We start from the raw sequence: 21,686 nt of genomic DNA on the forward strand, positions 1-21,686 counted from the left end.
AGGTGGTCAACCAATGATGGGTGACTCGAAATGAAAAAGATTCCTACTTCTTCATTGCTCTCCCAAATTGTCTCCAGGCAGTTGAATGCTAACCCTCCAAAAAAATCTACTCCAAACACAAATGCATGGGTACACGCACACACTCACACACACACACACACACACCAGAAACTATGGATATGATGATATCTAACTTCATAATGATTCTTCCCTACTTTCCCAAATGTTTTGACCACCAGCTGTAAGCTACTGGGACAGGAATGGATTCTTTCCCTTCTGGTGACCTTACTCATCTGTCCTGGAGCTCACCATGTAATAAACATGTGCCCAATCACTTCTTACTAAACACATCCTCGAGTCAAGTAATCCACTTCTCTGTCACTGGGTAATCATTGTTCTAGTCCTGGATGAAAAATCCAACTGCGGCTGAAGGTATGGGCTCCTCTACAACCTCAAAAAAAGGTTGAAGGATAAGATTTTTCTTGTTGACACAGAGGTATTGAGAATGTTTTTAAATAGGTAAAAGAGAGAGAGAGAGAGAGAGAGAATACTTTCAAAAGCGTTCTTTTTAAATTTTAAGTGAAATCTAAATCCATGACCTGTAGTTAGACTTCTATGTCTTCTTTCTAAAGACAGTTATTTTCCTTTGAAATTGTAAGATTTGTTTGAACCATCCCAAGGACCATTCCTGGGAAACACTGAGAAAGCTCAGAATAGAAAACTCCATTGTAAGATAGGATAAACATACTAAAATCTATACACCTAAAGAAGATAAACAAGAAAGAGGACCTGGGGTAAGATGATCAATCCTCACTTGGAAAGACAAATGGGATGGACATTGGAAGTAGGAGAAAACAAGTAACAGGACAGGAGCCTACTGCAGAGGGCCTCTGAAAGACTCTACCTAGCAGTCTATCAAAGCAAATGCTGAGACTCATAACCAAACCTTCAACATAGTTCAGGGAATCATATGAAAGAAGGGGGAGTTAGTATGATCTGGAGAGGGCAGGAGTTCCACAAGGAATAAATATATCAGGCCACAGGGGTCTTTTCTGAGACTGTTTCTCCAACCAAGGACCATGTATGGATATAACCTAGAACCCCTGCTCGGATGTAGCCCATGGTAGCTCAGTATCCAAGTGGGTTCCCTAGTAAGCAGAACAGGGACTATTTCTGACATGAACTCAATGGCTGGCTCTTTGACCTCCTCCACCTCCCAAAGGAGGAGCAGCCTTGCTAGGCCACAGGGGAGGACATTGCAGCCAGTCCTGAAGATACCTGATAAGCTAGGGTCAGATGGAAGGGGAGGAGGTCCTCCACTATCGGTGGACTTGGAAAGGGGCAGGGAGGAGATGAGGGAGGAAGGTGGATTGGGAGGGAATGAAGGAGGGGGCTACGGCTGGGATACAAAGTAAATAACCTGTGATTAATATAAAAAAATAAAAATTATAAAAAAAGAAAACTCCGTTGATTAAGTATCTATTGCTGGAAGCTAGAATGTACATTTCCGAAGAAGTATAAACTATGTTAGTCTTAAAATATAACTTTATTGGAAATTATTTCTATTTGGCAATATTCTGTTTGCTGCAATGAACTCAAGTTATTTTGTTTTAAGTCTGTAAAAATATTTTAGGAATGTGTTTGATGGTATAGTTCTTACTTATAGAACTGTAAATAGAATAAGATAGGTTTTAAGTTTGATGTGGTTACATATGATTGTCATCCTGCCACGTGGGAGGTAGAGGCAGGAGGATCATGAGTTCAAGACCAGCCTTAACTACACAGTGAGTCTAAGGTTAGTCTGGGATTCATGAGACAGTGCCACTAAACTAGATTAAATTAAAATTTAAAAGTCACTTGTAATGTCTAATATGGAGTCTTATCTATTATGGCATAGTGACATTGCTTCACGTTTCCTGTTTTCTATTTGACTCTCAAATGTTCTGTGATGAAAACAAGCTTCCCGGAGGAACTGCTAATATCAGTTTGTGTGATTCTAACTCCAGACACATGATGCTGCCCGCTAGGAACATTTCCAAGAGGGTGATCGCACACTATTTACAGCTGTCTTCCAGAACATCCTTCTTTTCTGAAAAGTCATGTGATCATGTTTATTCCCTCTGGTAGATTCACAAGCTCAGGGTCCTCCCATGAATGTAAACAGGATTTCCTCCACGGTGTCTGCTCTGGATGGGTGGGGTCAAGGACAATCCTATATCATCTACTTTGTTACTTGAATGGCTGCATCCCAACATGACACTGATACCTACCTGAGGGTCCTCCCTGGCCCTAAGCCCTGCTCCCTGTGCCCTTTTCAAACACGACAACAGAACAAGTGTGTGCCTGGAAAACAACATGAGTCAACCACTCCTGGTTAAAGCCAAGGCACTTCTGCTTAGATTTTCACAAAACTGAGCCGGAAGCATAAAGCCCTGGGAGGAAGGGATCTTATGACTTTGGAAGATTTAGCCTGTGGGGTTCATGCATCTGTTAAGTCGGCACTAGCCTCTAAGGTCCACTTCTCCCATCCACCTGTCACATTCTTCAATACTTTAAGGAGCTTATAGTCACCCTTAGGCTACGTGTCACCCTTCTCTGGTGAGGACAAGGGACCAATACTTCCTCCTCTCTTTGTCCTCCTCCTCCCCAACTTTCTCAAGAGGTCTTCCCATAAACCCAGGCTAGCCCGGAGTTGACTGTGTGGTTTAGGCTAGCCTCTAATTCATGATCCTTTTACCTTTACCTCATGTATCACTGTGTGTCACTGTGCCTGGCAGGAAATGTTTCCTTTTGCAAACAGATTCTCTGAAGAAGCCCTGGAAACAGTAGGCAGGCCACAGCCTTGCCCTTGGGCATCACCTACTCTTGACCTTGACCGAGAATTACTCACATCCAGGGCATTGAATTCGCAGGCGAAGCAAATCACACTCTTTATGAGTTAGGCATGACAGTACTGCTAAAACCTTCTTCTTACATTGCCTATGACGTGCAGGTGGCTGGAGCCCTGACTTTCTAGACCAAAGGTTGAAACGAAGACCGTGACCCTAGAGAACAGACGTTAACCGACTTGGTCTTTGATTGTTTTGCCTTTTATGTTAGGACATCTCCTGCTGCTCCTAACGGCAAACAGGCACTCACTTGCTATGTTTGCTTAGCCGCTTGCGTTCCGAAGGTTTATTTTTATTTACTTAATGTTAGTATGCACGTACATGCAGAGCCTTGGAGGCCAGGAGTGGGCATCAGATCCTTCCTGCAGGGTAGGAGTTACAAGTGGTTGTGAGCCGCCTGCTGTCGGTGCTGGGAATGGAACTCGGGCCCTCTGAAAGAACAAGGGCTGTTAACTGCTGTGGACCTTCTCTCCAGCCTGCTCTTTACCTAATTTTACCTCAAAAGAGCTGACGTGGGTTTCTCCCCTTCTTCAGTGATGCCAGGGGAAAGAGCAGATGAATAGCAACAGTAGCAACAGCGCTTGCCATCTCCTCTTGCCTGGTACGTTAAAGGGCCTGGTAAGTGAAAGGGTAATATGCTCATCTCACAGGGGGCAACACCGAGGTGCCGAGAGTTGGAATCACGCGGTAGTGTCGGAGCTAAGACTGAAAAAGGCATTTTGCTGACTCCAAAGTCCATTTTCTCTTAATCACACCCTGCTACAACTCGAATGGAAGAAGATAAGAACAGCAATCATTTCACAGAGCCCTAAAGCACTATAGAAATATGATGTTATCGTTATATATAACCATGTAATAAATTAACATTTTAATTAGTTTTTTTTTTTTAAGTAGAGCGCAAAAACAAAAATATTGTAGTAAATGTCTTGGGCTTCCTACAAATCTGTCCCGTCCTAAATCTCTTAGAAATCCAAACTCAGGACAAAGGCTTTTGATTGTCAGTCTTGCTGATGTCACACACGTCAGTTCCTTGATTTATTGGTTTTCTTGCAGTTTTACTGTTCACTGGGTGCCTGTTTCCAGCACGGTGCTAAATGCCTCAGCACAGGATTAGCAAAAGAAGCCTTGTCTCCATGATATTTCCTCCCTCCTCTGCTGGAGGCAACTGGTCAGTTTGTGTCTTACTATCAGATAGTTATACAGGAAATAGAGAAGAGTGAGAAAGCAAAGGGACAGAGTAACAGAATGATAATTACTACTACTAATACTACTACTAATAATAATAGATGAAGGGACTCTGGCCAGCTCGACAGTAGCAAGTATGGTTCTGGCGGGCCTCGCTCTTCTCCAACATCCCCTCTGCCTCGCTAAAATTCCTTAGGTTATATTCTTAAAGCTAACCAACCAGGTCTATTCAGTTATTTGGTCACTCCTCCAGAGACCAACTACCAACGCCCAGCTATCAAAGTATTGAAGTTCAGCAATAAAAAGCCCCTTTGGCTCACCTCAGTAAATGCCCAATTAATGCTAAACAACTCATCCTAACATGGGGGTTTCCCTTGTACCTTTATAAACTGCCATTATTCCATATGCCTCATCTGTCTCCTCTCTATCCAGTGGAAGTCCTTTGTCCTCCAGGACAAATACTCCCTGCCCCCAGCTCTTCCTCGTTCCCTTTCCCTTCTCCCTCATTCTCTATCTCCTGTCATTGTTTCTTATTCCCTGCCCTTTGTTGCTCTAGGGCAAATAAACCTCTTTGTACTGAGAACTTGTTCTTGAGGGTCCTGAACTGATACTTTTCCCTTTTACAACAACAGCAATACTAATATAGGATGGCTACAAAAGACCTTGCCAAAGCTCTAGATGTTGAGCAGGGACTTGAGTGAGGTGAAAGAGTTACCAGAAGGCTGTCAGGAGAACATTACTCTGGGAAGAGCAAAAGCATGGATCCCCTGAGTGACTTGCAGCCATCTTGGCTCACTAGAGGAACATAAGATGACTCCTGCTTGGGCCATTCCTTTATTCATGGCTTTTAGGACACTATCGAGGCCACAGGAACCACAGCAAGAAAGGCAACTCACCCACCAGCTCAGGCATCAGTGTGATACCTTCCTGTTCCCCTCAGGCAGATAGGAAGGCTTGAGTCAAAATTGTCAAACTCTAGGACCTGGAGATGGCTCAGGAGTTAAGAGTACACTGCTCTTGCAGAGGACCTGGGTTTGCATGGCAGCACCCACATGGCTGCTCACAACCATCTGTAACTACAGTCCCAAGGACCTTACGTTCCTCCCTTCTAACTCCAGCAGGCACCAGTATACAGACATGCGAAGAGTGCATATATGAAGAAAAAAAAAAAAAACCCACCTATGCACATAAAACAAATAAATCCAAACACATTTTTAAAATGCCAAACTCTGCTTTTCTATCCCTTTCTGATCTCGAAGACCTTGGAGCCTGAGAAAATGACATTCTTTGTCTTGCTCTTGGCTACAAGCGACTTGGGAGGGTCAGAGTACAGCTCGCAACCTCCCATGTGTGTATCTTAGATGAGCTTCACTCTTCTCTGCCACCTGAACCAGCTGCCCCCTGGCAGCTCACTATATTTTCTTTGTCTCCGTCCCTGTGACCCTTTGTGTTGTTTGTCTGGATTTTTCTGGCCCACGATGCCCTGAGTGGAAGGTACAACATTCCAGGTGTCACTGGTGTCAGGCAATGCCCATCTGCAGGTCCAAGAGGTGCTAACTAACCAGGATTTCCCCTCTCCTTTCCCACAAGTCTCTGCCAGCCTTGCAACACTTATCTGAAAGAGACATTTCTGGAAAGTTGGCCACCAACTGCCACAGGCAGCGCCGGGTCTTAATCGCAGCTGTTTAAGCAAACAACACTGTTTTTGCCTAGCAACTGATGAGAACTAAGGATCCTCAGAAGCAGAGCTTAAGGAGGTGCATGAATGGATCTCCCATCTGCAAAAGGGACACCTGCCAATGTCATCCAGGAGAAGAGAGCTTGCTGGGGGGCAGAGATTCTTCATTGCCAATGATTTCACTCTCTTGCCCCCTCCCTGCCTTGACCTCAAAGCAATAAACACCCAAAGACATCCGTTCTTCTGCTTGTTTCTTGACATTTCCCTGAAGGGACATTGGACAGCATTGTCTGTACCACACTGAGTCGTTGCTCAGCTGATGCCCTCAAAGGATCCCATTCTCCCTCTGGGTTTAGGAAGGTTTGTCATACAGGAAAAAGCTGCCAGAATTCCCAGGCTGTGGCTCACGTGGCAGGTGTGGGTGGCAGAGGAGGTTTACATCACATATGACAGAAAAATGGACTGTGAAGTCTAGAGAAAAATGCTCCATTTGAGGAATTGGCCACAGTTAGAGCTGTCAGAACTAGTTTCATGTAATATTCTTTCCTTGGGAAGATAGAAGAGAACCCCAATCCTCCTCCCTCCTTAAAGCCACTCAAGGGGTGTGAGATGGAGGCTGGGAGTGAAGAGCTTTTGATGACCTGAGTTTGCATTCCTAGAACCCATGTTTTTTTTTTTAATTAATTAATTAAGAAAGAAAGAAAGAAAGAGGCAGACAGGCAGACATAGTAATTCAAAGGCCTGTAATTCTAGAGCTCTTCCTACCAGGATATGGGAACCTGAGACAGGAGAATCTTTCCCGACAGCTTTCTGGTCAGTTACCCTGGTGATCACAACAGTGGACAACAAGAGATTCCCATCTCAAACAAAAGGGTGTGATACACACACACCTGCATTCCCATGGACAAACACACATGACTCAGGCACTTACACACACACACACACAGAGAGAGAGAGAGAGAGAGAGAGAGAGAGAGAGAGAGAGGGGGAGGGAGGGAAAGATGGAGGGAGGGGGCGAGAGTCGTGAAATGGGACCTCATGGTCAACAAACAAACACATTGAAAACCAGTATGTGGGAACTTAAGGCCAGAAAGTTAAGTTAGATGGACCGCTTTCTAACTTGTGGGAGCCACTGGGACTCTGGATGCCACACTTTGTAGATCTGTAAACTAGAGGTAAGGTTGTTCTCTTACCCTGAAGTGAAACAGTCTGGATCCTCTGTGAAAACCCTTAGCCACATGTCTGGCATATCCGAGCCAATAATAATAGAAATGAGTATTAAAGCACACACATAACACAGGCTAGTGAGAGAGCCTGGCTGGTCAATTACTTGTGTTCTAAGCTTGAGGATCTGAGTCCAGTCACAGAACCTGCGTAAAAAAGCTAAGCATGGTGACACACATGTAGCTTCAGCACTTGAGAGTGGAGTCAGGTGGATCCTGAGCTTGCTAGCTACCCAGCCTCGTGTACTTGGTGAGGTCCAGGCCAGTGAGAAGCCCCATCTCAAGAAAAAAAGGAGGACAGCGTCTGAGGAACAACATCCAACACCTTCAAATGGTCAAACAAAAGTCAGATTTTTTTTAAAAAAAAAAAAAGCAGAACACTCTTGATTTTCAGTGCTGTCTAAAAACTGAACCTGGACCTAAATCAACCCCACACATCAGTGAGAGAGAACCCATCCCTTCCTCTCTCTCTCCATCATCAATATATCCCCTCAGACTACACACCTCATTATCCCAGAAGTACAGCAATGAATCTCCAGGCTCCACACTACAGGGTTAGAAATGCACAGTATTTGGATCCAGAAAACAAAGGACCCATGAACCCGGCCTGTCAGGTCTGTAGAAAAGTCAGGCTTTCCTCACAGGCAAGCCAGAGACTTGCTCTAGTAAGGGCTTTGCTCTGGAATGGAGGTGTGGGTATGCCAGCACATCCAAGGGTTCCACATATCCAGGCTCCTCCCTCCTGCCCTTCTGGTTCCCACCCAGTCACGTCTGAAGCCAAAGGCAAACTGGTGGGCATTCTTCATTGTCAGGCCTCAAGGCAATCTTCCTAATTTAGCTCAGAATCTTTAGGTCAAGCAGTTTGTTGTCCATGTTTTTGTTACTTCTAAACGATAAGAATGTTCTCTTCAAGAACCCCAAGAAAATTTCTGTGAATGGTTCATTTTGACTGTTAATTTGACTGTGATTTAAAAGCCCTCTAGAAGACTCGGCACTCGGTGTGCCCCTGAGGGAGGGCATTTGCAGAGAAGGTCAACTGAAAGGGGAAGGCCCACCTTGAGCTGTCTCACTCAGTTCTTGCATCCAGTCCTTGCCCACCATGATGATACCTTGAACTACAAACCAGGAACTTCCCTCTTTCTGCCTAAGAATATCCTTTATTTATTCTTTGACAATTTCATATATGTATATAATAGATCTTGATCCTGTTTGCCTTTCCTCCTCCCACTTCTCCCAGCGACCTTCCTACATATCCCCCATCCCTTCAGGTTCTCTCTCTCTCTCTCTCTCTCTCTGAAACCCACTGAGTACAATTACTGCTGCTTGCTAGCATGCTGACTGATGTTGGCTTGCTCTTGTGCGTGTCTTGTTTCTTCCTTTCTTAAGTTGTCTTTGTTGGGTGTTTTGACACAGTAACCAGACAAGACCATATTGGGGGTTTATCTGCAAATCTCTAAGACCCTTTCTAGCCCAGGTCTTTCTCTCTACAGCTTTCTGAGCACATCGCCTCATAGGTCCATGCTTTCTTGTCTTCTAGCCATTGCATGCCTCTTCTCCATGTCACAGCGGTGCCTGTATGTCTTTCCTCATGTTTCTCAAATGACCTTGGGAAGACATGACTTCTGCTTTGTTCCTCTCTTACTTGTAGCCCTGGTCCATGTGGGGACTCCACAGCCTCCTAGCTAGTTTCCCAGAATTCTGGTTTCTTTTTCTAATTAATTTATCAAAAAGACCACCTGGATCATTATCATTTATAGGAGTTTCATCAGTCACTTTTGGGTGCCAGCCCCCAGATGGCCTGGACCCTACTTCTTTGGTGTATCAGTAACATAATTCTGGATGTTTTTCCTATCCTAGATCCTCCTGCTCTCCCTCAACCACACTTTGCTCTGTCAAGGAACTCCACGCATCTTCAGGTTCTGTACAGGTTCCTCCCAAACTGTGTAAAAAGAGTTTGCTTAAAATGCCAGCTAGTGTGTCGTGACACCATCTTCCTACCTTCAGGTCATTATCTGGGACTGGACCAAGTGACTGCCCCCTCTATGCCAGGGATGCATGAGGTTCCTTCAAATGGAGACTTTTGTAAGTGTGTGTGTGTGTTTTTGTATGTGTGTAGGCCATAGGTCAACCTTGGGTGTCTTGGGTGTCCTCAGGGTTATGTCCACTTTGTTCTTTGAGACATTATCTCCCACTGGACCTGAGATTTGCCTGATTAAGCTAGGCTGGTAGGCCAGTGAACCCAGGAATTCTCCTGTGTCTGCCCGTAAGTGCTGGCCTTACAAGTGGACCCCACCCAGCCTGGATTTCAATATGGCTGCTGGGGATTAAACTCATAACTGCATGCCTGTGCAGCAACACTTTACCAACCAAGCTCTCTCATTAGCTACAGGCCTCAAATGGTTTTCAATCACCTTAAAGCCCCTGAAATACAATAACTCTAATAAGTGCATAATGTTTACGATGGATACCCATATGTGATATGCATGTATATGTAAATATACACATACACACATATACAAATATGTGTCTTGGGAAGATAGTGAGTATGGACATCTGACTTGTTATGTATATAGAAGTCTATAATGTCCAGAGAACAAATGTAAATATTGATTTGGCCATTAACAAAGGATTGAGTGAGGCATGGATGTGATTATATATATATATAATATATATATATATTTATATGTTTATGAAATTATCAAAGAATATACTTTTTAAAAGACAAATTTTATCCCAAGTTTTAACAGTGTGGTCCAGTGACTCAGACAGAAAGTTCATTGCTAATTTATTCCTTCTAGAACCTTCATGCTTCCTGCTATCATGGCCACAAAAAGGGAGATATACATATAGCAGAACAGGTGTGCCTCTTCCTGACTCCTACCCGAACTCCTCCCTCAGTGAACTCATGAGTGTGTGTGCGAACGAACTCAGACATCTGGGTACAGCTGCTGGTAAAGTTCCCATCGCCTGTTTCCTTTGCTTTGCTGGAGACTCACGTTCTTACTGAAATTTACAATCCTTCCCTGCAGGCCCCAGCACATGTCGTTCCTGGGGCTACTTTGTAAAAGTACCAAGGCAAATCCATCATCTGCAGAGGACGCACTGACTCTCTAACACTTCCTATCGACTCTAGGGGCCTGAGAGCACAGGACACCTTGGATAATAAACGGAAAACATGTCTTCAGGGTAACTTATCATTGCCACGATTGTTTTTAGAGAAGGCATGCCTGGAAAAATTTTGGAATGTTCAAATCCTTAGAAGTGAGGGTACTTCCTGCTCCAGAATTACCCCTTTTAGCTGCTAAGGAGAGTGATATACAGCCCTGTTCAGAACAGAGAGACATGGCTTTCCAGCTGTGTGGACACTAGCTGCCTCCTTGGGAGGCTGGTGATTTGAGCCCTGAATGAACTTGGTGGAGACCCAGAGCTGGGGCTCATCCATGCAGGGCTCCATTTTGATCCATGGCAGCCTTCCACAGGACAAAAGGACACATCTTTGGCTCAGGGTCTGTCACCGGGTAAAGGAGAGTTCACAGGGTTGGCAGGATGAAAGAGGAAGACAGCAGTTACAGCCTGACTTTAGGGAAAGAATCAGAAGGGACGTTGGGGTCCACTAGGACAACAAAGTGGAGGATAAAATGGAAGAGAAACAAAGAAGAGCACCAGAGGGAGAAAGAAGACAGAAAAGGAAAAGGCAGGCAAGGGGGGGAAAGAGAGAGGAGGGAAGGAAAAGCTGCTGGCTTGGGAAGAGTTTTGTGGTATAGGAGGACAACTAAGGAAAGTGACAGGAGGAATTGTGATGATGTGAAGAAAGAAAGATCAAGGTGTCACGTGGCTACTTAGCATCATTTAATAAAGTGGAAAATGGGATTCCTTGTAGTTATGTTTAACAAACGAAAAGCGTCGTTCACCCTGAGTTACTGGGAGACTGAATCACAGAGAATAAAGTGGGAAAGAAAGAAAGAAAGAAAGAAAGAAAGAAAGAAAGAAAGAAAGAAAGAAAGGAAGGAAGGAAGGAAGGAAGGAAGGAAGGAAGGAAGGAAGAAAGAAAGAAAGAAAGAAAGAAAGAAAGAAAGAAAGAAAGAGGTAGTTTGAATAAAATGCCCCTGATAGGTTCATACGGTGTGAGACTATTAGGAAGTATGGCTTTGTTGGAGGAGGTGTGTCATTAGGGTGTGGGCTTTGAGGTTTCAGAAGCTTAAGCCAAGCCCAGTGTCTCTCTCTCTCTGCCTGCTGCCTACAGATCTGAATATAAAGCTCTCAGATATTCTCTAGCACCATGTCTATCAGCATGCCACCATGTCTCCTTCCATGATGATAATGGACGAAACTTCTAAGCTCTAAGCCAACCCCAGTTAAGTGCTTTCTTTTATAAGAGTTCCCGTGGTCTTGGTATCTCTTCACAGCAGTAGAACTTTGACTAACACAGCTGGGGAAACTACACAGTTGGTAAAGTGTTTGCTTTATTGTAAGCATTAGGAACCAAGTTCTGTTTCCTGAACCCACATTTCCAAACTTGGACATTTCAGCACACACCTGAAATCCAGATAGATCTCTAGGGCCCTCACTGAACAGCCAGCTTAGCCTGCTTAGGGGTAGAGGGTTCCAGACCATAAGAAACTCTGTGTCAATAAACAACGTGGTTGGCTCCTGATGAATAAATGGCAACTTTAACTTACACATACACATGCACACACATGCACACATGCCTTAAACAGACGAACAAACAAACACAGGGGAAGGAGATAGAGCATTTTCCTGGCAACATAAGTCCCAAGTTTAATATCCTGAATGAGACATGGGGAGGATCAGCTGCAGTCACAGCCTGTGCCATTTGGTTGGATTTATAAAAGAGGCTTTAAGCAAGAAGCTCACATACCTGCTCGTTTTTGCCTCAGCGGCTCTTGTCCTGCTAGGTCATGTTCATGGTGAATCTGAAAGAACAATTAGGAGCGTGTCAGTGGAGACTGGGGACCTCGTCTTACTTGGTTTCCCACTCGTGGGCCGTTCAGCCTCACGCCTGGACATGGATGCAGATGCGCGGAGAACACCACTGGAGTGTGCTGTAAAAACCAGCCTCTAGATGAAGCAGTGGCAGGAGTCACAGCTTCCGGGTCTCTTGGCATCCCTGGTCTGTGGTGTCTAGAAAGAGACGCCAATCTCCTCTAAGCCAGGCTTTCTACTTGAGACTTGAATCCTAAGTCGCGCTGGTGTTCTGTAACATGGGTCAGTTTCCCAACCTTTCCCCAGCGTTCAGCTTGTGCAGTCTCAGTGTTTATACTGCAGTTCAGGCTGCTTAGACATAATAGTTCCCTCCTCTGGGCCTTTTTCTTCTAGATTCTAGGTGGCTCCTGCGGTCAGATCACCTACACATATACTTATACCTCTTTCTAGCTCTGAGGCTGTAGGAAAATTACTGCTATTCAGTGAGCCTTACTTTCCAATTCTGAGAAGTGAGAATTAGGACAGCATCACATCATAGAGTTGTTGTAAGACTTAAGTGAACTACAAAATGGCATAGGGTAAGTGCTAAGTAAATTTTAGGTATTATAATGTACAGTGGTTCAAAGCAAAGACCTGGATGAGGCAGATGACTCCACAGGTGTGATTATCAACTTGACACGCTTGCAAAGAAAGAACCTTAACTGAGGACTTGCCTCCATCAGATTGGCCTGGGGACATGTCTTCATTGCTGACTGATGTAACAGGGCCAAGCCCGCTATGGGACCATTCCTAGGGAGTAAGCCCTTGCTATGTAAGAAAGGTAGCTGAGTGAGCAAGCCAAGGGGAATAAGGCTTGGGCAGCATGCCATGAAACAAGTGTTCTTCCCTGCTTCAGTTTCTGCTTTAAGTTCCTGCCCTGGCTTCCTTTGATGGACTGTAAGCTGAAAGATGAAATAAACCTTTTCCTCCAAAAGTGACTCTCGGAAACAAACTGGAACAATGGAGAAAAGCATTTGTTATACAAGCACCAGTACCTGAGTTCAAATGCCCAGAACCCATGAAAAAGTTGGGCATGAACTTCACATACGTATAACCCCAGCACTGTGGGGAGCAGAGAGAGAAGGATTGCTGGGGTTTCCTGGCTCCCAGACCAGCTTTAAGTTCAGAGAAAACTTCTGTGTCAAGGGAACAAGATGGGGAGTGACTGAGCAGGATACCAAACATCCTCCTGTGGTTTCCACATACACAGGTCCACTCATCTGCATGTGCTCGTACACATACACATACACACACACACACACACACACACACACACACACACACACAGAGAGAGAGAGAGAGAGAGAGAGAGAGAGAGGAGACAAAACCCTGCTGATACTAAGCTCCAATCTTGGCTCCACCATCAGATAGTGGAGTGACCTCAAAGGACTTATTTTGCTTCTCCCCTAATCAGTAGCATGAAGATAAGTATAGCCAGATCTACAGGGTCGTAGCAAAAGTCACATTGTTACTATGGGTGTAGACAAGAAAGCTTTTGTTGCACAGGAAGCACTATCTAGAGTCAGACACCACACTCTTTGGGACTCTTTGGGACTCCTTTCACCTGTCTGTACAGTGTCACCTGGCTCTTCGCAGGTTCATCTTTTCTAGCACCCATCTGTAACAAGCAGTCCATTTTGCTGACGGGGACACTCCCTACTCAGCAGCTAATAACCAAGCCTTCCCCTTACCTTGACCTAACATGCCTTTCTCGTTGCTTCCTGACTGCAGGGAGACTCCTGAGATAGCCACACAAAGCAATACCTCTCCCCCTACTCCAAGGCTCAGTGAACAAGACATATTTCTTTGAAGTTTTCTCAGATGACCTTACACACACTGGTAAGTCCTGTCCTATGAACTCCACACATCTCTGAATGCCACACAATGCTAAGCCTATCCCCACCAACTGGGTCCACTCTGATTTTCTAGTTCATTCGCTCTCACACATGCTCAGCTATAACAAAATTCCTAAGATAAAATATACGCTCTTCACCAGGACAATCAAAGTTACTGTGACTGGCCACATTTCACTGATAAGAAAACACAGGTACAGGAAGTCAAATACTTTGCCTAAGGTCACTGTGTTTCGGGACTCAGAGTTTGAACTTAGCAAGCCTGACTGCAAAGTCTACCCTTGCCCGTGTGGGCTGAGGAAACACCCTGGGAAACAGGGATCCTCTTGGGGAGCCAGTCTTCCCTGGCCTAGTGCATCTTTCCATGCTCTGTGGTATCTTCTTCCTCTTTTTCTCTTTCTCCTTTAAAAATAGTTTTTTCTTTAAAAATATATATTTTTTTAATTTTTAGGGTTATTTTTTTTTTTTCTTTTTGAGACCAAGTTTCTCCTGGTTGTCCTGGAATTCTGTAGACCATGCTAGCTTTGAACTCAAAGATCTTCCTACCTCTGCCTCCAGAGGGCTAGCCACCAAGCCTAGTTTCCCCTCTCCTTTTAAACTAACAGTTTCCCTTGTTGGTAACCCTCTCCTCTTTAAGCTACAATCTGGGAAAATTAATGGCTTCTTTGTGTGCTCCCCTCCTTGAAATCCTTAAAAGACACTGGCTGAGGAGAACATTAAAGTAAGGAGCGGGGATAGGGAGGGAGCGTGTACCTGAAAGTTCACAAACGTTCTCGAAGAAATAGAGACATGATGGATGGTGAATGGAATTTCGAAAGCCCAATTGTTGTTTCCTCTGCAGTGAGTTGTCTCAGAGGAATGTACGCATACAGGAACTGAAGTCACAGAGCCAATGTATAGGGTGGTTCCCATCAGTTTCCCCTGCTGCCAGCTTGGCCCTTTGCCCAGGCAGAAGGAAGGCTTTGTCTTGCAGTCCTGTTCCCATCCTCCCTGGGGCCTGGGAGAGGCTAGACACCCACCGAAGTCCTGAGCTGTGTTTGATGGGCTCAAACAAACTGGCTGTGGTGTGTGAAAAACTCAAGATACATTTCACTACTAGCAAGGAGTGTCTCGGCTTTTGCCTTTCCTTCCCACAGTCTGGCTAAGCACAACCACAGGTTTAGAGCTTGGGTGACCAGGGCTGCCCACGTGCAAAGGAGCCTGATAGAAGTCACAACCTTCTCAAATCTTTATATCAGGTTCTTAACCTTCCTAAAGCTACAACCCTTTAACAAAATTCCTCATGGTGTAGTGACCCTCAACCATAAAATTATTTTTGTTGCTAGTTTACAACTGTCAGTCTGCTACCCTTATGAACTGTAACGTAACTATCTGTGTTTTTAAATGGTCTTAGGCAACCTTAGGCCATTCTGCCCTCCCCCCCCAAAAAAAGGGTTGCAAACTACAAGTTGAGAACTGCTGCTTTATAGTAGCTATCTGCAGCTTCCTGGACACATCTTTGCAAGGTGAAGCTCTCACAAATTGTCCCTGACCACTCTCTGCTGTGTAGTACACAGAACTGGCCTGTTAGGTCCTAAGACCTTGATCTGAACAAGCAAAGGCTAGAGTCATCTCATGAAGCTGACTCCCACCGGCCCCTCCTACTAGTAGCTGGAAAAGTGTTCTAAGTTCTGATTCCTACATTTTAAATAATAACCTGTGCAGAGGCTTATAACATGTCCAAAGCAGTCAATGGCAGTGGTATGTGCTCATGTGTGCTGCTGCTCTGGGCTCCCTGGGACCAGCCTTGCCATCCTGACTCCTCAGGAAGTTCTAGTTTGGGTAAATATGAGACACTAGCACTTGCTTTTTCTACTAAATTGTGCTTTCTGGCTAAGGAAGGGAAATAGATCCAGCTAAAGTAGGATCACAGAGCTCTGGGGTGTTTTCAGATTGGACAAAACAGCTGCCACTTGGATCTGTCTACACACTTAATGCAAAGCTCTCCCGATGAAGCTCTGAGCGACAACTCTGTCCAGTGAAGATTTCCTGATGGCAGCGCTTCAGCCGGAAGAGACGAGGCCACCAATTCCAGCAAGAGCCCCACCTTTCATACAAGATGACTTTCTAAAAAAATTTGGTGGAAGTGAGGTGGTCTGGAGTTGGGGAGAGTAATCAACGAGGAATGAGAGGTGGTAGTTGTGGTATGTGTGTGTGTGATGTGGTGTGTGTGTATGTGTGTGTATGTGGGGGTGTGTGTGTGTATGTGTGTGGTGATGGGATGTAGGCGTATGTATGTGTGTGTGTGTGTCTCCATGAACGTGTGGCAGCCAGAGGTTAACTTTAGATGCCTTCCTCAGTTATTCTCCACTGCAGCTTTTGATTTAGGCTCTCTCTTTTTCACTTGCAGCTCACCAATTTGGTTGGGCCAGCTGGCAGTGAGCAGCGGCAGTCCTCATGTCTTCATCCTCCCCCAGAATGTTATGATGAGTGTGTTTTTACACCTGGCTTTTTGACACCAGATGCTGGGGATCAAACTTGGGCCCTCTGTCTTGCTCGGCAAGAATGACTCAGAAACCAAGCCATCTCCCCAGCTTGAAAGGTGGAAATGAAAATCTAAAAGGACCTATGGCAAACATGGTGCTCACCAGAGACTCCAGCTGCCTCACCTCTCAGTCCCCATCACTGGAGCCAGGCCCTCACTCCCGTTCTCAGCCTCAAATGCCAACCTAATCTTTTGCTTTCAAGTTGGACAATTACCTTACCAAGAGTTCTCAGAGATGGCTAACAACACACATTGACCACAAGGACCAATTCAGAGGCCCTTGGCCTCTGAACTAGCTATGATGCAAAGGCACATATATGTGATCCTTAGAACAAGCCAGAGAGGGTATACTATCTTTTCTCATTTTATACAGAGGGTATAGGTTCAGAGATATGAGGAAAATTATCCAAGTGTCTAAAGCTCATGTGGGTCAGAGCTGGACTTCATTCCAGGTATGATGCCAAGGTTAGATATGTCTGGCCTGTAACTCTGAGAGTAATCACTGGGCTCACTTCTGAAAGAGAGGATAGGCTGACCTCAGCGTGGAAATCACCCCAAGCTCCTGCTTGAGGCACCATATAAGCTGAATAACCAGTGTGGTACAGGTGCAAATGTTTCCACCTTAATCTAAAGAGAGGGCTGATCCATTCTTCTGCCTAGGTTGTACCCCACAACCAAAGTTTAGAAGAAGAGACATACTACATGCATCCTTCAAGTTGTGAGAGATAAAAATGAAAAAGACAAAGAGAACCTAGACCAAACAATGGAAGACCCTAAGATGGGAAAAGAAAGTACAAAAAAGTAGTTGAGATGGTGATTCTTCAGTATCAGCTTGACTGGGCATGTCAGGTCACATCCTGGAAGCATTTCCAAAGAGGATTACCTAACAGACCCACCCTTTTGTTTCTGTCACTACCCTTTTGCTAGGGAAGGGAGATAGGGAAGAAAAAAGAAAAGAGGAAGGAAGAAAAGCTGCCAGATACCAGCTTTTCCTTTACTCTGTGACACAATTACTGCGATGCAGTTTGTGGTTTGCCATGCCATCCCTCCATGGACTAAAGTCTCTAGAACTGTGAATCAAAATCAAAGCTTTTGACTTTATATATTTTTTTATGTCAGACATTTGTTATAGCATCAAGAGAGCTGATAAACACAGTGATGAGACAAAACGCTGACAGTAAGATCACATATTTAAAGCATACTAAATATGAATACATTATAGTCCCTGAATCAAAGTTCAGCCCCCTCAGATTAAGTTCAATATGGGGGGAAAAGCTTAAAGACAAGCTTTTTTTCCTGATACCTGTTATAAATATAAACCAATTTAACTCTCATAAGAATCATAGCAAATCTGTACTTCCATTAGCATGATTCTATAGATGAGGAGACTAAGATGCAGAAACACATGTCTGATCTCCCAGGCAGCAGTGAGCCTTGCCTCTAGCATAAGGAGACATGGAATAAAGAATCCCATATGAAGCAATACCCTTTACTTAGCTGAATGCCCTATGACTTCCCCAAGACAAACGACCTGTGTTATTCCTGAGGAGGACACTTCCATGGGCTTTTTGGAGATGTTGACCTTTTACTATGATAATGCACACAGAGACAAATGGCTTTTGAATGGTGCTGCAGTCTGATGCTCAGGTAAAGTCCTTTGAGAACATGTATTCTGCTCAGCTTTCCAAATCTGCTTTACCATGGCCAGTTTTCGTGTGAAACTTAGCCAATCAGGTGTCTCCAGCCTTTCAAGATGGCAACGTGATGATGATGTCATCTACAAACGTTTACCACGAAGAATTATGCAATTGACTTACACTGTTTTTAAATCTGACTCTTTTAAATAAAATTACAAATTTGGGTTGATGTGCAGTTACAACTTTTCTCTGCTGCAGGTAGCCCACCGGCAAGGTTGGACATGTGGTCTAGTAAGCGTGCGTGGCCTGCGTGATCTCTCCTGATGCTACTAGTGATCTCTCCTGATACTGCTGATTTCAGTCTGCAGAAAATTGCAGCCCAGGAAAAATGACTAATTACATTAGTGCATGGCACTGCCTCAAATTCCCTCCTGCATGACTGTTTTAAAGGACTGCTTTCTGATTGTGACCTTTCCAGGAAATCAAAAAACTGCGCCGGGGAAATTACAGCAGACTCACCGAAGGATGAACAATGGGCTCTACAGTCATGCTCAGGGTAGCTTCTGAAGAACAGATGACTGTGAGTACAAAGTAGAACGTGACTGTCCTTGGCGAGTTCATTCCGTCAGGCTTGAGCTGTTGTGCCTGAAAGAAAATATGACACTTTAGAAACGCAGTGATTGACTTGGGAAACAAAAAAAGAATTGCCACCCCTTGTCTTGAATGTTATATCACTGGAGGACCTTTTCAATGGAAGGGAAGGGCACAGAGGGATTTAACTAAGGAAGAAGCTTTGTCTCTCCTGGGAAGACAAACATGTCTGAGAGGATGAGAAAGGCTGGGTGTTTTGAGATGTTAGTGGGAGTAAGTAAAACAAAGGTAGCAGGCTTGGGGGTACAGTTCCTGTATACATGATGAAGAGTGGGCTAAAGGAAAGAGAGGAAAACACAAGGCTAAAAAAAAAGCGAGAAAAAAAAAAGATGGACAGTCTATTAAGAGATAGTAGTTAGGTCTGGGAGTTGGCATAGTGCGGGAAATGCTTACTGCACAAACATAAGAACAGGATTTTGCATCCTCAGCACCCATGTAAAGCCAGCCTAGGCAATGCCGTCTCAAATCTCCATCACACATGTAAAACCAGGAGAGCAGGAGAGCACCATCTATAAATCCAGTACTGCTAAGAACAGATATGAAGTGAAATGAACTGAATCTCTGAAAGCTCCTGGCCAGCCAGCCTGGTGTACACAATGCTGAACATTAAAGAGACCCTGCCTCAAACATGCGAAGGCTGGGCACTTGAAGTTGTCTTCCAGCTTCCATGCATGCTGTATGACAGATGCACACCCTACACACATACATGTGCACACAGAAATAAGAAGAATCCCTCTAATATGATCCACTACACAGACTGTACTTAAAGGCATTCGGAAAACTGGCCTTGCTTTTGTAATATTCGATGTACTTCGGTATTTTCAAGCCTACCCCATTCTCTCTTAATCGATTAATTTTTTATTTTAATTCTGTAAAGCAACCCATTCAACTGACCCTTTGACCATATTAATAGACCAGGGCTTTTTAGTATTCAGTTATAAAAATACCAGTTTTATCTTGTAACACCGTAGCACCATATAAAACATATATGATATTAGTGCCATAAAATATCCTATTTGGCATACTAATTTTAAAACTCTCTCTATATCTCTATATAATGCTGATGATACGAAAAAAGGAGCCTTCTCGCAACCAAATCAATAATTGTTATATTTGAAAATCAGAGCAATAATACCAAACCAAGTACATCCAGGAACCAAGAACAATGAGTTGGTGTAAATCCTTTCTTTTCTGACTTTGCGTGTGTGCACGCAGTGTGTACACAGGTTGGCTCGCCTGTGCACGTACGTAAGGTCAGAGATCAACATCAAGAATCTTCCTCTGTAGCGCTCTACCTTATGTTTGGAGGCAGGTCCTTCATTGAACCTGGAGCTCACTGACTGACTCAGCTGACTGGTCATCAAGGCCCAGGGGCCTGTCTGTCTGTCTGTCTGCCTCCCTGGTGCTGAGATTACTCACTGAGACACTCACTACTGGACTGGGCTTTAATGTGAGTGTTAGGGACTGAACAACACGGGGACACAGCAGGCCCTGAACCACCTCCCCAGCCCTCTCACTGGTTTTCTACACCCATGTGAGCCTGTGAAAAGAGCTGCAGATTGAGATGGGAGATTTGGATTATGGTCTAGGGTCGTCATTGTGACCTGTGCCCTTGACTAAATTTCCTTTTGACCCAGTAGTTCATCTACTGGAGTCATTACCTTTTCTCCCTTAATTCTCTCAGAGTTTCCTGAGGCACAAATGAGATTAAAAGTCAGAAAGAGCTCCTAAGATCCTGACTCTAAAAAAATAATAGGGTCCGGCAGGGTAGGAAAGAACTGAAAATATCAAAGCACATGAATATGGTGATGGTTATCACTCCAATGTTCAGTGACGGGAGGAGGACAGCCATGAGAGAGCTGTAGAGAACACCAGAGAGTCAAGATCAGGATGCCACACTGATGAGGGCCAAGAAGCACATGTCGGGAAGAACCGCATGTCAATCGCCAAGAGCCAACTGCCTTTTCCTCTTCCCTGGAGGGAAAGAGGGAAATGCAAAGCTTTGGGAAATGTTTCAGTTTGCACATCTGGAAGTCAATGCATTTTTAAAATTCTTCAGCTCGGTGAACAATGCTTTGCAATTTCAGTTATGGGAACAGATGCCACAGGCCAGACGCATCTGCTGCAAGGAAACTGCACTGACACATCATTCAATCTTCGCGTACAGCTTTGATGCAGGGGTAGGCTGATGAAGTCTGCCGACAACAACTATCTCTAGGATGAATCAGTTCATCCTATATCTCCAAAGGATGCCCCCTCCGGAGGCTAATTAATCTTCTCAAGCCACAACACAGGACATTATATATACTGGTTGGCACCACAATGAGGCCGTTAATCAAGGATGTGAGAAACAATAACAGAATAGTAAGTCTTCCTTAGCCCTTGACACCTAGGGAGGGACTCAGGCATAGGAGACACAGAGAAAACTCCAGATCCTTACTTCCCACACACTTTATCTTTTTTGTTCATTTGGGTTAAAGTTAATGGAATTCTAAATTTCCTAAATGGTTACATCTGATGCATTAACATAAGCCAACATAGTTCCTATAATGTGGCAAATATAGTTCCATCTCTCTCTACCTCTGTCCTCCTTTGAGACTGTTCTTGATAAAGCCTACACTCTTCATTCTGTTGAGACGTTTTGAGAAAAACAACAACACATTGACTCATTTGGTGTGTGTGTGTGTGTGTGTGTGTGTGTGTGTGTGTGTCCCAAGAGACACAGATATGACCCCATCCTATGAATTAAAATGTTCCTCTGGAATGAGGGACAGTTGTCAGCTACATTACAAAGATGAGCATTATCTGGAAGAAAGGAGAAAGTCACCACTGTGAAGGGAAAGCAGTATTCTAAATAATTGTAAACAAGAGTGACAGGGGCTTGGTCAAAGGGGACATAGTACCAGCTGGAGATCACTTCAGCTATTGGGGCTCCTATTTCAGCAGGGAAGAACCCTAAATTTGTCACTCCTCTTAGCCTTGCCACTAATCTTATAACACATCTGTCCTCCAGCTCAGAGGAGTTCTCACCCACGAGGAAACCAGCAGGTGATTTGTAACTTAG

General features: G+C 44.4%; 1 protein-coding gene across 4 annotated transcripts in view; it reads right to left on the reverse strand.

Moving 5' to 3' along the window:
- The window catches only part of Adgrf5 (adhesion G protein-coupled receptor F5), a 95,896-nt gene that overhangs the window by 36,265 nt on the left and 37,945 nt on the right, over positions 1-21,686 (reverse strand). For all 4 annotated transcript variants that reach the window (XM_060369696.1, XM_060369698.1, XM_021643188.2 and 1 more), the window contains exons 2-3: positions 18,491-18,616; positions 11,854-11,908 (exon numbers count right to left, since the gene is read on the reverse strand). In XM_060369696.1, coding sequence (XP_060225679.1) covers positions 11,854-11,908; positions 18,491-18,592 — 157 coding nt within the window. In that variant the 5' untranslated portion in view covers positions 18,593-18,616. The remainder of the gene's footprint in view (positions 1-11,853; positions 11,909-18,490; positions 18,617-21,686) is intronic.

This window comes from Meriones unguiculatus, chromosome 16, assembly GCF_030254825.1.
Source record: "Meriones unguiculatus strain TT.TT164.6M chromosome 16, Bangor_MerUng_6.1, whole genome shotgun sequence".
Classification (NCBI taxonomy): domain Eukaryota; kingdom Metazoa; phylum Chordata; class Mammalia; order Rodentia; family Muridae; genus Meriones; species Meriones unguiculatus.